Here is a 14,954-nt window from a genome sequence, read left to right as displayed (position 1 = left end):
TCAGCTGAACTAAAATGAAAAAGATGTAAATGACAGCCTGAAATAAATGAAAGGAGGTCATGGTCATTAGTCTGAGAATTTAGATGACAACTAAACCGTAAAAAAAAAAGTGTAATAGGTGATTTCCTTTTGTGAAAATAAAGTGTTAATTCTCTTCTCTAACAGGGGTTCCCAATGTCTCTCGAGCTCTTTAGTAAAACACATTGATTTCCTGGTCAGGATACCAATGTTATCCAATCAAGAGAGAGAACTCATGCATACAAGATACACACACATATCACATAAAGGATAAACAACTGATGACGATTAAAAGAGCAGACAAATCTGGTTCTCAAACATTTCAGGACTTGACCCCCAAAGTAATCATCAGGGTTCCCATACATCTTTACCAATTAATTTCCAAAACTTTTCCAGAATTTTTTACCCGATTTCCAGGACTATATTACAATAATTCAGCTCAATAATGAGTCACTTACTCCTATGTGCAATGCCCAAAGACAGGTAGTGTATGCCAGTGGTTCTCGACCTTTTCAGGCAGTGACCCCCAAAATAATCATATTTGAACTGGGGACCCCTCGATCATGACGAGCACTAAGAGTTGAGGAAGTTTGTATAACACGGTGTTATTGTGAAAATAGCAGATCTACATGCTCACTGTGAGCATGTAGATCTGTTATTTTTCACAATTCCTGCCTCTAATATTTGACAATTTGGCCAATGTTTAATTTTTCAATTCAGAGGTATTAACAAAATCAATAACCAAAGACAATGCATAGCTATTTTTTCCAGAACCTTCCAGGACCCTTGATCAATTCCCAAACTTTTCCAGTACTGGAAAAATATTTTTCTAATTTCAAAATATTTCCAGGAATTTCATGACCGTGGGAACCCTGAATCATAATTATATGCAACATCTGGGGACCCCTCGAAATAATGTGGGGACCAACCCACAGGTTGAGAACCACTGCACTATATATGAAGTTGATAAATGGATAGGATCTCCTGATTGGATGAAGTTGGCTTATTAAAAGAGCATGGAGAACAAACACTCACTAGCTTTAACCTTTTCACCAAAAACTTTGTAACAAAAATATCCCTTGCACAACCTGTAAACCTTTTTTCCCCCACAAACACCTATTCACCCACTTCCCACCAAAAGTACCAAAAATGTAAGAATTAAACAACACTGTGGTTTTACTTTTCCTGCATACTTATACTAAAATGTTATGCCACGGAGAGCAAATCTACAGGTCATTTCTTTCTATGCATTGACAGTTGACAATCACAAAAACAATGCTGAGGATGGTAGTCAATCATTCTTAACACTGACTTCTATAATACAACAAATTCCCTCTTCAATGCCTTTAACAAGTCAAAACTTTGTATTTGTTGGAGGTCTTGTGGGAACTCTTACATTCTGAGTCAGCAATCATAGTTTAACTTGAGATTGAACATCTTACAATGGCTAACATTGACAAAGTGGAAGTTAACACAAAATGTCAATGAGAAGCCACATGGTACCCTCTGTCAGAACCACCTAATGTCCTCCTCTCTTTCAGCACGTGTTACCCATTTATTTTAAGAGACTGCCCCCTGGCGAGTGACAAGGAAAATGCACTATTGCACATTAGGGGAGTAGTTGTATAGTTAAGGGATATTTCACTTTAGCACCCCCCAGGCAGTTTTACGTTGCTTGATTCAGTATTTTGATATTTGATATTAATTTTATCTGACACAAGCCCTTTCAAAAGAAATTGAAAAAACACGAACATGATATATTTATCACACACGTTCTTGGTTCTGGTGACTCATACTGTCCTCCAAATACGTGAACTGTCCGTGTTTTTTCAATTTCTTTTTTCAATTATTTATTTGTAATAATTATTTTGGAAAATGTAAAATAAATAAATAAAATAAATCCAAAAAGTGATTGAAAAAACACAACCAGCTCACATATTAGGAGGACAGTATATGAGTCACCAGAACCAAGAACGGGTGTTTTTGAATAATCTATGATGGTTAAAAAATAGAGTTTGAAGTTTTGTATAAGGGAGCGTGTCTGATAAAATGAATTATCAAATATCGAAATATTTAATCAAGCAACTTAAAAAAGGTCCGGGGTGTTCCCAAAAGCCTGATTAAACGATAAAATGACCAAAAGTTTGAAAAAAGTTAACTTACCCTTTAAAACATGTTTTGGGCTCAGGTGGTACGGCGGTAGAGCTGCCACTTGGGAATCTGAAGGTCCCCAGTTCAATTCCTGGCTCCCCCTGCGAGGTGTCCTCAAGTAAGGACATTTAACCCCAGGGACGTGCTGGGCCCCTGATTCAGCCCAGGAAAAAGAGTTGGAGAGGCCCTCATTGCGCGCTATAGAGAGATCTCTCTCTATAGCGCTGCTGCTACTTTGCATTTTAAGATCATGACAAATGACAAGCCAGAGGGAAAATTACATGAGTTATATTTCGTCGTTGTCAGGTGGAAACCTTGTATGTCCAAAACCGTTTGTTTTGTATTTGTCATTTTAAAAATGATTTAAACGAATGAAAACAGCCGATCTACAAGCACACAATGCCTCGCACCGCGAGGCGTTGTGTGCTTGTAGATCTTCTGTTTTCACTACTTTTGTGCGACAGCATTGTATGATGAAGCAGGGCTTTGCTTTGCGAAAAAAATTACAAATTTGAAACTTAGAGATACAAGGTTTCTGCCCGACAATGACGATTTACTTTGTTGGCCACCCAGCCCTCAAAATGGAACGAAGGCCGACATTTTATTTTTATTTCTTTCCTAATGGCCAGCCTGGACCGACCGTTCAGGAGTTGTCCCGCTTTTCCCAATGGCCAGCACGTCCCTGTTTAACCCACTAACCTGCTGCTGATGAGCAGTTTTCCGTCAGTGGGTGAATGTTATGCACACTGTAAAGCCATTTGGATGAAAGGTGCAACAGAAATGCACCATTAATGTTATCATATACATTTTATGAGCATGTTCACTTTCAAAATGGTGGACATTAGTGGTGTCAAAAATCATCTGGTGAATCGTAATTCAATTGAATCAGGAGGGTAGTGCCAAATCTGTCTTCTTGGAACATGGAGGCCTATAACGTCAGAAAGACTTAGGGGGTGGCAAAAATAAGTACCATAGTCCCATTTCTAAAATAGCAAAAATAGTGGATCTACAAGCTCTCAATGAGTCACTTGCGACACGTTGAGAGCTTGTAGATCCACTATTTTCACTATTGTTTGGGGGCGAAAAGAGAAAATGTTTGAAAATGTTCACCTATAATGGCATTCCCAAAATAGGGGTGCCACTTTGAGAGGGGTTAATACATTAATGGCTGCATTAAACAATAAAAGGCTCGTCTAAAATCTAACACGTGTCACATGTAGATGGACAGGCATCGATTGCAATGAAATCAGATTAATCTGCTAAAACAATTCAGTTGGGGACAAATTATACATAAAATAACTTCATCTTTTTTTCCCTTAATTTTTATCCTTTGATTTTGTAACCTATTTTCACCCAGTGCCAATTGCCTATGTAATCCTGGGCTCCGCTATCCCTCTGCCGCGACTGGGGAGACAACGGACTGACCTCATGCTTCCTTCAATGCATGGGTAGTCCAAGTTGTTTCTTTTCACCTGACATGGGGGATTGCCCCGGGATGGACATAGCACATGGAAGGAACACATTACTCCAACCAGTTCCTTTCCCCTCCAGCAGGCGCCCCGGCTGGCCAGGGGGAGGCATTATTGAGACCAGGATTACTGCATGTTTTTGTGAGGGTATCAACCCTAGGAGACACGGGGAGAACATGCAAACTCCACACAGAAAGGCCCTATCACCAACCCCACCTAGGGTGGGGGCGCTGACGACTTCATTTAAGGTTAAATGTGAACACTAGGTGGTGGCATTTGCCATCCCCCTGATGCACCAAATAACAAATGGTTGTGACAAGTTCACTGTTCCAAAAAGGAAAAACAAAAAAAAAGGTTTATTGAAGTTATAGCATTGTAGCCATTGTGTTCCCTTTAAAGGTAGACAATCAGCACACATCAAGAGGTAGAAATCAACATCAGTCTGAAAGATCCCTCACTCACGCACACATTCACTCACGCACGCACACACACACTCTCTCACTCAAACCCATACAACTAAAGTAACCCCATGTCATTAATAACACTGCTGATGTGCAGTTATTTGCACAATAGTGTATTCAATTAAAACTTGACATGCTGAAATCATACAAACTGTGAGCCTCTACAATGTGCTCCACTGATAAATAAATAGTCTATTTGTGGTTGGGTCTGTGGGCACCAGGAGGCTTTAACACCCCAATGTAGCCCCTTATGACGACCTCCCACTTACCTTTGCCACATGAACCTCGTGATGACTATAATGGCTGACTAGGTCATTTCAGTAACCGCAAGAGTGCTGCCTATACTGCCTATATACAAAAAGAAGAATAAAAAACAACAACTCCTCGCTGACAGTGTAGTTTTCATTTAAAACCCATTTAGGCCTAGAATTATTGAATGCTTTAACCAGTGAAAAATAGCAGATATACAAGCTTGTAGATCTGCTATTTTTTTTAAAGTCGTGAAAATATGTGTGCAAATCTTTGAATACATGTATTATCAAAGCGAACGTTTGTAACTCAAACTTTGCTTCTGGGTGGTCCCTGGAACTAAATATTTTGAGATGGGTGTCCGTGGCCAAATAAATATAATTTTGGGGGTCCTTCACATGAAAAGGTTTGAGAACCACTGACATAGTAGTCTCTCAAGAACAGGCTAACTGAGCTCCATTCAAGTGAAAAGGAACTTTTCTTTGACGATGGCTAGCCAGATTGCTGACGTAGAAACATGGGTTTTTCTTATAGAATCGGGTCAAAATTCTAATTTTCAAGATTTTTCAAAAATAGCAGATCTACAAGCTCGCAGCGCGGCACTGTGAGCTTGTATATCTGCTATTTTTCAATAGTTAAAGCATAAAATAATAATACACAATACTGTGTACCCATTCTAAATGGGCTGTTAACTAGAACTACAAACGTGGAGGATGAAAACATGAACAAAAGTGAGTGTGTGGTTTGGCTCCAAGTGCTGCGCGTTGCTGTTGGCTTAAGATTTTCGACGCATGTGAAAGTGCTGCAGAAGGAAATCCTGCCAACCTGATGGGATTACGTGTCCATAACAGGCAGGGCCCGAGGATTTATTTGGGGGAGAGAGCAGCGGCAGGAACTGTAGTCAGAGGTGAAAGAGACCATCAGGAATGCCAAAAAGGTGTGGGAAAAGAAAACAAAAAGACCTGGCCGAGGATGTGAACATCGGACAATAAAATAATGTGACCATGAAATGAAATAGAAATAAATGAGGTGGAGCGTGGTGTGGCGGGGGGGTGGGGGGCGGGGGTGAGCCTATCGTCTGTCTGGTGGAAACCTAACATGTCCAAAAAACTTTACAGGATTCAAATGCAGAAATAGAAGAAAAAGAAATAGCAGAGCTACAAGCTCGAAGCGTGTCTCGTTTCGAGCTTCCACAAATGCTATTTTTGTTGATACCTTTTGTGACGCTGTAGTATGATTAAGTAGGGCATTAATTAAAAAAAGAAAAAAAAGGAGCTAGAACAGTGGTTCTCAAAGTGGATTCCAGGGACTCTGTGGGTTCCTTCAGGGGGGTCTAAATTGACCCATACAAGTCTGTAACTCTGACAGTGTACACATTGAACCAAATGAACCCTTTAGGGCATACATGGGCAACTGGCAGCCCACCTTCACTTAATGTGGCCCGCAGGTTGATACCGGAATACTGATATATTATTGATTTCAGCTGTTACAATTCCAAACATGACCTGCTTTAATTCCTTCAGTCTATGATAGTAGCTTAATGACTAGTATAGTAGTATTTTTATGTTCAATGTATTTGTATTCAAGTTCATAAAGTTAACATGGGTATATAATTAAATGTGTTTGAAATTAATCAAAATGTTACATTTCAGGATTCCAATTCAAAAATAACAAAAAATTATTCAGGATTCCAATTCAAAAGAAGCTAAAAATAGTCGATCTAAAAGCTCAAAACGCATCGCAGCTTCTTTTGTATGAGATACTAGAATGACAAAGTAGGACATAGCAATATGCTATGTGGCCCTCTGGAGTGAAGGTGGGAATATAGTGGCCCTCGCCATCATCAAAGTTGCCCAGTTGCCCACCCCTGCTTTAGGGTTTATTTGGATCCATTTGTCCACTGTCAGAGTTAAGGAGAGACCTTGACATTTGAAAAGTTTGAGAAACACTGATCTAGAATACGGAGATAAGAGGTTTTTCTGCCCCCGACAGGAACGCTATATAAATCGAGCCTCTAGCGGGGTGGGGAGGGGGTAGTAAGTAACGGCAGGCTATTATTTGACCCAGGAGATGTTGAGGCAGCGGGCGATGAAGGCGTACGTGTCGGCCACCTCCTGGATGACCTTGCTGGTGGGCTTGCCGGCGCCGTGGCCCGACTTGGTGTCCACGTGGATGAAGAGCGGCTTGGCCTGCGAGGCAGCGCGGCCCACCACGTGCTGCAGCGTGGCGATGTACTTGAGCGAGTGCAGGGGCACCACACGGTCGTCGTGGTCCCCCGTCAGCAGCAGCACGGCCGGGTACTGCACGCCCTCGCCCTCCGGCACGGCGATGTTGTGCAGCGGAGAGTATCTGGGATGAATGGAGGAGGAGGAGGTGGGGGTGGTTGGGGTTAAGAGATGGAAATAGCAACACACACGATTAGCAGTGGTGCAAAAAAAAGTACTCGCATGTTTTACTTAAAGGGAGGACTTCAACACTTTTCAACCTATCTTCATATAATTGGTCCACTCCTCACTAAAAAAATGATAAAATATATATTTTTTCTTTTTTTGTCTCAGAGGAGGGTTGTGGGCAGGTCAGTTTCCCATCGTCTTGTGACATCATCAATGTGGAATCCAAGCTAATAGAAAATGCAGGCTTTCTATTCCTGAAAAGTTGCAAAGTTAAGAGACTTGGACCGAGTAGAAAATAATTGTGCCATTTTTATTATGAACATTAGTGAGGACCTATTATATGAAGATGGGTTGAAAAGTGGCAACGTCCTCCTTTAAGTGGAAGTATCAATACTCTTACAGGAGTAAAAAGTCCGGAATTTAAAATGTACTTGAGTAAAAATATTGGTATCAAAATGTACCGTACTTAAAGTACCAAAAGTACTCATACAGAATGTCCCATTTCAGGTTTTCAAATGTATACAAATCTTTGAACATAGCTGATCTACAAGCTTAAATGCGACACATTGAGTACGAAGTGGTTAATATATGTTTTGTAGGAATAATGAAAATGCACAAAGTAACTAGTACCGGTAACTAAGGTTTTCAAATAATTGTAATGGAGTAAAAGTACAACATTTGCCTCGGAGATGTAGTGGAGTAGAAAAGTAGAAAAAGTATAAGAAATTGCAAATCCAGTAAAGTACAAATACCTCAAATTCTTAACTTAAGTACAGTACTTGAGTAAATGTACTTTACACCACTGTCTGGGAGAAGGGGGTGGGAGTTAGAGATAGAAATAGCACCATTAGCCCTTCAGGAGTCCTATGCAATAAATAGGAACTGTGCGTTGCATAGTACAGTGCTTCCTCTATTCAGCAGGAGTGGGCCATGAGAAAACACTGCTTCTGTTGTTTAATAGAAATGAAAAATATGATTTAGTATCCGCCAAAAAATAGAAGTTTCCCAAAAATCTAGTCTTAACGTGTTGTGTTGTGACTTTGGTATAATACACTAGGATTATAATTTGACCTTGCAACCTTTTTTCAAATTATTTACATGAGCTGAAACTGATGAACTTATTATCCAGTCACTTGTAGGATAATGAACAGTGGAATGTACCAGTGATTTTTTTTTTGTCTTGTCCTTTTGATTTCTTTTATGTGGTGCTTACAGTGTCTTGGTATTGTTTTCATTTAGCTTTTGACCACTTTCTCTGCCGTCTTTTCTGTAAATGTAACTTTAAGAAACAGTTTGACAAAAAAATGAATAATAATAATCTTAATACATTATTAAGATTATTACCCTGCAATGTGAAAAAGCAACGTGGAAATAAACACAAATTGACTACAAACAAGCATATTAGAGGAATTACAAATACTTCCAATGGGAATGTATACACATCATTCTGAGCCAGCACCTACTTGATTAGCCAGTTGAATTGTTCTTTGATTTCTGAGCAGCCAAAGTCTGTGGTCCAGGCGTGTCCTATTGTGAACTTGTGGAATTTCAGCATGTCCATGACCCCCACCTGAGCTACAGCACAGCCAAACAGCTCTGGACGCTGGTTCACACATGCCGCTGGGATACACACGGGCGCACGCACGCACACGCACACGCACACACACACACACACACACATATATATATATAAATTTAGAGGACCATAGTTCTACTTGGATAATGTTCCAAGTTGTATGGAATGTATTAAGCCCGGATCAGAGTCTACGGTGGAGAGCTATCCACCGCAAATTTGAGGTGGAAAGCTTTCAAAAATAAGTGCAGGCCATCATAGTCACGGCCCACGGTGAAGTCCTTTACCCCGTCTAGACCGGTTCAGGTCGACCAATCAGTGAACGGGGTGTAGAGCCTGTCTGTCTGATAGTAAAAACAGAGAGATGTGTTGGGACTCGCAGTGGAAAGCTCTCCACCGCGAGGAATGATGTAACGTTGTAGTTTCATGACTCAAAAAGACTCGAAAAGACTACACCGCGGTGGATAGCCTTCCACCGCGGACCCGACTATGATCCGGGCTTTAGTCCATTGCTTTTATCTGACTAGCACCACTCTGGCACAAACTGCATTCTTAAAAAGGTGCATCTTGGATTTAAAACCCAAAAAGACAGGACCATACATACCTACTAGTAGGCCGCCGTTGGAGCCGCCGTTGATGGTGAGTTTAGAGGGAGCGGTGTAGCCCTGGGTGATGAGATATTCAGCCGCACACTGGAAGTCAGTGAAACAGTTCTGCTTGTTGGCCAACATGCCAGCTGTAATGAAACACACAGGGAGAGTAAGAAATACTGAAGGGGGTAGACCAGAAATTCGCTGGTGGACTGTGAGGATATTGCAAGTGGGGCCCCCAAATAATTGGCAAAAAACAAAGATTTTTATGATAAAATAAAATTCCTGCGCAAGTGCAGACATTTTCACCATTTCGTTAATATAGCCTGCCTGCTTGCTCAGGGGATAAATTGAATCTTGACCATCAGGTCAGAATTCGTGTCAGATCCTGTGTCTAGGTGAGACATGACCTTTGACACGATCTAAATGTCTCAATAGAAGAGCAGAGAGACAAAATACAACCATTAACTCATTCACTTCCAGATTTTAATTGACTCTGATTTATCTCCTGCCAGCCATTTTCAACATTTTCACCTTTCTTTAGAGACCCAAATAATATGTTGTACTTCACCTACACATATATAGCTCAAAATAAAGATCTACTCCTCTTCTTTAGTAAGAAGTAAGTTCCTGGCATGTTCCTTTCTTTATTATTATGGGAATCTTACAAATCTTACAAAAATCTTTAGTTATCGGCTTGAATAGATCATAAGTAAAACATGCTTATTGACCTATAAATCATTTTTTATACTTCAAACCTGAGACCATATAGCTGCACGATCTCTGTTAAACCACCAGAGGGTGGTGTGTCTGTGTGTGTCTAAAGACCAGTAAAGACACTCACTCATACCCCTCCCCTACCCACACACAGCTAATAGACAAGTCCCCAAATGCCCAAAAGGTGAATTGTGTAGGCATTTTTGAGGAAAAGTCAGCATTCAGCATTTTTTGAAAGTTCATTGTGTCCCGAATAAGAATCCACCCTATGCCGTACACCCCCTTTTTTTAGCTACACATAGGCACACAGAGTCACAGGAGATTTGATTTGATCCCGACTGAAGTAAGACAGTCCTCCAACTATCTGACCTTCAAATTTAACCTTAACTCACTTACTGCCAATTTAAAATGCCCCTCGAGTGGCACTAGTGCCAGAAGCCTCCATAGACTCCCATGTAATTTATAGTGCACAGATCATGCACGCCCATGCACAGATCATGCACCATGTTTGTGCAGGCTGTTCACAGCTTTCAAACAAAAAAAAAAGATTGGAAATCCGTTCAGGCATTCATGATTTATCAGCCATAATGTTTTCTTCAGATGTAAACAAAAATGGCTGCCATGTTTGAAAGATGGGGTTGTATGGGGGGTGGAACATGCAAAATCGCGATTGAAATCATTTTTTTTTTTCTAAGTAAAAGTCGCCCAAAGTCGCTTGGCAGGGAACTCCATAGTGAGAAAGTTGCTCTAAAAGTCGCCTGGCACTGTATGAGTTAAGAGGTCGCTTAAATCAAATCAAATTTGTAATCATGAGTAATTATCTGCTCCATCTGTCACCGGAGTTACCGTACTCATAATTGGCTAGTATTAGTCCCCTTTACAATTTACTATTTTACTTACTATTTACAATTATTATTTACAACTATTTTACTATTATCGGCTTCAACCGTAAGAGGTGGCTTAAAGCAAGTCAAACCTACATTCATGGGTAACTATCTGCTCCATCTGTCACTGGAGTCACTCAACTTGCTATAATTAAATCCCCTTAATGTTTTACTGTACTGTTTTATACTGTACGGCAGGGGTCCTCAATAGGCGGACCGCGGTCCATGTCCGGACCGCAAGGCACCGCCAACCGGACCCAGGACGAATTAGGAAAAAAAAAGAAAAAAAGAAAACGGAACATATCGGCGTTTCGTTTCCACTTCTCCTTCACTTCATTGCATGCGCTCTGAGACTGTGTGTGTGTGTGTGTGTGTGTGTGTGTGTGTGCGTGCATGTGTGTGTGTGAGAGAGAGACAACGACACGCTGATTGGCTGATGCCGGGATACATAGTATTATGGGCTGTCATCTCTATGACAACGACGCGCTGTCAGGCTGTTACCACCACAGACCGTGCGTGTGAGCTTTCAGAGTAGGCAGCTAGCAGCTAGCTCTAGCTGCTGCAGCCTGCAACAGTGCAACTAGTTATAAATCAGTGGGTTTTCATTCACGCTCATCAACATCAACGTGAATACGTTTGCAGGACTGTAATCTTCTCTCAGGAGAGTTTGTCGCGACGCACCACGGCCCGTGACGGCCGCCTCTCTTTTTGCATGGCGAGCTGCACGCAGTACTCGGTGGTACAGTACTGGAGTGAGCCACGAGCCGTTCCGTCAATCGTCACCGACGCGCAACAACTTGTTTTCAGATCGATATTCACGTTGCGACACAAGCATAAAATATTCGAAGATTATCCCAGTTTGTTAAAAGAAACCAGAGAAACTAACACTAGTGCAGAATATCTCTGCTCCACATTGATTTACTACTGTTCTCCTTTCAATGTGTTGTTGTTGTTAAGTGAAGTGAAGTGAGGTCCCCAAATGATTATGGAGGACTCAGAGTCCCCAGGCCAGGCCAGATGACAGTGAAGTTATAATTTAAAGACACTTTTAATAAAGAAAGAAATGGGAAAAAGACCATTACTGCATCAACAAACTACTAAAAAAACTAACATTAGCAAATGTAAAATAATGTAAGAAAGGTATCCCTAATGTAAGATTATGAGGGCAAGTGGCCATGACCTGAGGGCAAGTAGAACATGACCTGTACTTGCCAGACGGGCAAGTGCCTCTGAGACCATAGTGTCAACCCCTTGTTGGTACTTTTTTGTATCTTTGCCTACTATATAAGATTGACCGACATAAAAATAAGCGGATATATATGTTTATTATTATTATTTTTTCCCGGACCCAGACCGGTTTCAAAAAAATATTTGTGGACCTTCAAGATTTGTATTTGAGGATCCCTGCTGTACGGTATTGTATGTTTTGTATGGATAGCCATACCTTCACTTTTGTACAGCCTGCCCAGGGACTACAGATGAAAATTAGCTCATGGCTAAATCTGGCTCATTTACATTGATGTGAAAACTGATTAATGTGCTTTGTCCCAGACAAATAAATAAATCTGTGTGCGCAAGCAAGCCACAAAGCGTACCTTTGTGCCAGGTCTCCCCGTACTCCCCTCCTCCTCGGATGTTGGCGACGGCCAGCACTCCCCCCATGTGTCGCACGAAGATGAGGCGGGACACGCTGTAGCTGGGCGTGATGGAGATGTTGAAGCCTCCGTAGCCGTACAGGAAGGCCGGGTGGGAGCCGTCCAGCGTGAGGCCCTTCTTGTGGACGATGAACATGGGGATCTCTGTGCCGTCTTTACTGGGGTAGAAGACCTGAGGAGGGCGGGGAGAGAAACCAGTCTGTCTTTAGACAGCAATGCAAGCAGTGTCCCAAATTCCCAATATGACCATTAAAACTAGGTACGACAAGTACATCAGATAACAGGATTATTGCCCGACTTCCATGCCCCCCCCCCCCCCCCCACCAAGTAGGCCGGGGCCCAATCTAACACATTATTAGCCAACTCAATGTGTACATGCTTTTACTTTGGTTGGACTTATCTACTTCTCTTGCATTTGAGCCTCTGTCCGATGAAAAGGACTGGCCAGCAAAATCGTATTTTGGGAAATGTACAAAGGCCATAGTCATATAAACGTGTTCAACCTAATTATTTATATCAGCAGATCAAGTCTTGGGCCTACGTTATTTCTTAGCCGATTCTTTCAAATAACTTAATGTATACAGTATAATGTAAGAAATAGCAGCTAAGAGGCAGTGAAAGCAGAGAGAGAAATCCCTGGCTACCTGGGTGGTCTGGTAGTCAGAGGGATCGAAGCCTTTGACAGTGACCTCCCTGAAGATACTGGGCTGCATGGGATCCTTGGTCAGGTCACAATGGTAGATGATCGCTGGATGGAAGACGAGACAAATTAACTTACATTTCAGAAACCTATTCTAACTTTTTAGAATACATTTTTTCGTAAATTAACGGCCCCCTACTTGATTCCACTACAGCATCAGAAGTGGCAAATCTGCAAGCTTGAAACACGTTGTATTTTTGCTATTTGGACATTTGAATCCTGAAAATTAACAGTTTTGGACCCAACAGAGACACGTTTTACACTGTTATTAGCTGTATGAGAAGAGAACTGATGAGGTTTTCCATTTCTTTATTCCACAGAGTAGCTTTACACGTAAAGCTGCTTACTAACATTATCGTCTTTACAGACAGCCCTGACTACCGTAATTCGTTTTCAGTTAGAGGGGAGTGGACAGTTCTTGTCAGTCGTACTTCAAAAAAACTGCAAGGTCGAAACATCCCATTATAACGTACTGCTGTGAATAAGACTTGAAACATTGAAAAATGAGTTGCGAGCCCCCCTCTTGTTTTCTGTTTTTGCAGTTCAGCACGAAAAAACAGAGGATGTACGTAATTTTCTTTTAATGCTATATTGTTCTGACATTTAGTCTCTGCGGTGCACAGACTACTAAACACACATATACTGTATACAGCAGTGTTTCTCAACCACTGTGCCTGGGGACCTTTGGTGTGCCTCTGAGAAGGGTCAAGTGTGCCCCTTGAAAATGCTTGAAAGCCATTTTAAAAATGATTTAAACTAGTGAAAACAGACGATCAAAAGCACACAACACCTCGCGGTGCGAGGCGAGGCGTTGTGTGCTTGTAGATCTGCTGTTTTCACTAGTTTAAATCATTTTTAAAATGGCTTTCAACTTGGAGATACAAGGTTTCTTCCCGACAGTGACGATATTTACACCCCCGTATTATGTTGGTGTGCCCCTGGATTCTTGGGACATGAAAAGTATGCCCATGCAGAAAAAAGGTTGAGAAACACTGCTGTATACAGTACTGTACACACACACGCACACACACCTACCTGGGGAGAGGAAGGAGGTGAAATAGTAGAATATCTCAGAGTCTCTCTTGCGGCCGGTGAAGCCCACCACAGAGCCCACGTCCAGGGGGAAGGTCCTCAGCTCCTCGCCGCTGCTCAGCCGGTACATCTTCAGGATGTTCTTCACGTCGTGGAGGAAGCACACAAACAGGTAGCTGGAATACGTACAGGTGGCGAACACTGCAGGGGACATGGATGGATGGGTGATCATTAAAAGACTCAAAATTAACACTAGCAGTGGTAGTGTTCATTTGTCCAGACCCTACAGGTTTGTGTGAGTCCATTTTTACGGAAAGTTAAATTAACTTGAGGATTTTACAGTGTAGTAGACATAGTGAGGAACTTTATACGAAATCTTTAGAATCAATCAAATCACCATCACACAATCTGTACTAGTAAGCTATACTACCTGACCTTGATGTCTCTATTTTGGGCATGATTTTACGAATATCCAATCCGCGCCAGTGTTGTTTTTGACAGCAAATTTTGATTTAGTTTGTCATAGTCTTTTGAATAAAATGTCATTTAGTTTTTAGTCATAATTTTGTCACCTGAAAAGTTTTAGTTTTAGTCTAATTTTAGTCGACTAAATATCATAAGACTTTATGGCGACTAAATCTACAGTTGATTTAGTCAACTGAAATGTATTTTGGCAGGCCTTGAGGGCATCGTAATGACTGATTTTACGCTTGGTTGTGTGCTGAAAATAGCAGATCTACAAGCTCACAACGCGCGACAGCGCGACGCGTTGTGAGCTTGTAGATCTGCTATTTTCAGCACGCTACATCTGAAGAGCAACCAAACATAAAATGACTCTCTTCTCCACTAGTCCCTCCCTAACGTTTTAGTCTAGTTTTTATTTTGTTGATGAAATTGTCAATATATTTAGTCTTAGTTTTAGTCATCACAGCTTAAGTTTTTATTTCGTTTTCGTCAGTGAAAAAAACGCAGTCGACAAACATTTTTCGTCAAAGTTTTAGTCGACAAAATCAACCGCACAGCAGTTGAAACGATTACATTTTAGGAAGAGCACACACACAC

General features: G+C 41.4%; 1 protein-coding gene across 2 annotated transcripts in view; it reads right to left on the bottom strand.

Moving 5' to 3' along the window:
* Positions 1-4,116: 4,116 nt before the first annotated feature.
* prep (prolyl endopeptidase) overlaps positions 4,117-14,954 on the bottom strand; it is a 72,306-nt gene continuing 61,468 nt past the window's right edge. For both annotated transcript variants that reach the window (XM_080745225.1, XM_080745226.1), the window contains 6 exons: positions 13,896-14,093; positions 12,805-12,908; positions 12,101-12,332; positions 8,919-9,050; positions 8,205-8,361; positions 4,117-6,697 (listed from right to left, as the gene is read on the bottom strand). In XM_080745225.1, coding sequence (XP_080601351.1) covers positions 6,403-6,697; positions 8,205-8,361; positions 8,919-9,050; positions 12,101-12,332; positions 12,805-12,908; positions 13,896-14,093 — 1,118 coding nt within the window. In that variant the 3' untranslated portion in view covers positions 4,117-6,402. The remainder of the gene's footprint in view (positions 6,698-8,204; positions 8,362-8,918; positions 9,051-12,100; positions 12,333-12,804; positions 12,909-13,895; positions 14,094-14,954) is intronic.

The sequence above is a fragment of the Nannobrachium achirus genome (assembly GCF_963921795.1).
Source record: "Nannobrachium achirus genome assembly, chromosome: 16".
Taxonomy (NCBI): Eukaryota; Metazoa; Chordata; class Actinopteri; order Myctophiformes; family Myctophidae; genus Nannobrachium; species Nannobrachium achirus.
This window is presented reverse-complemented; position numbering and strand designations above follow the sequence as displayed.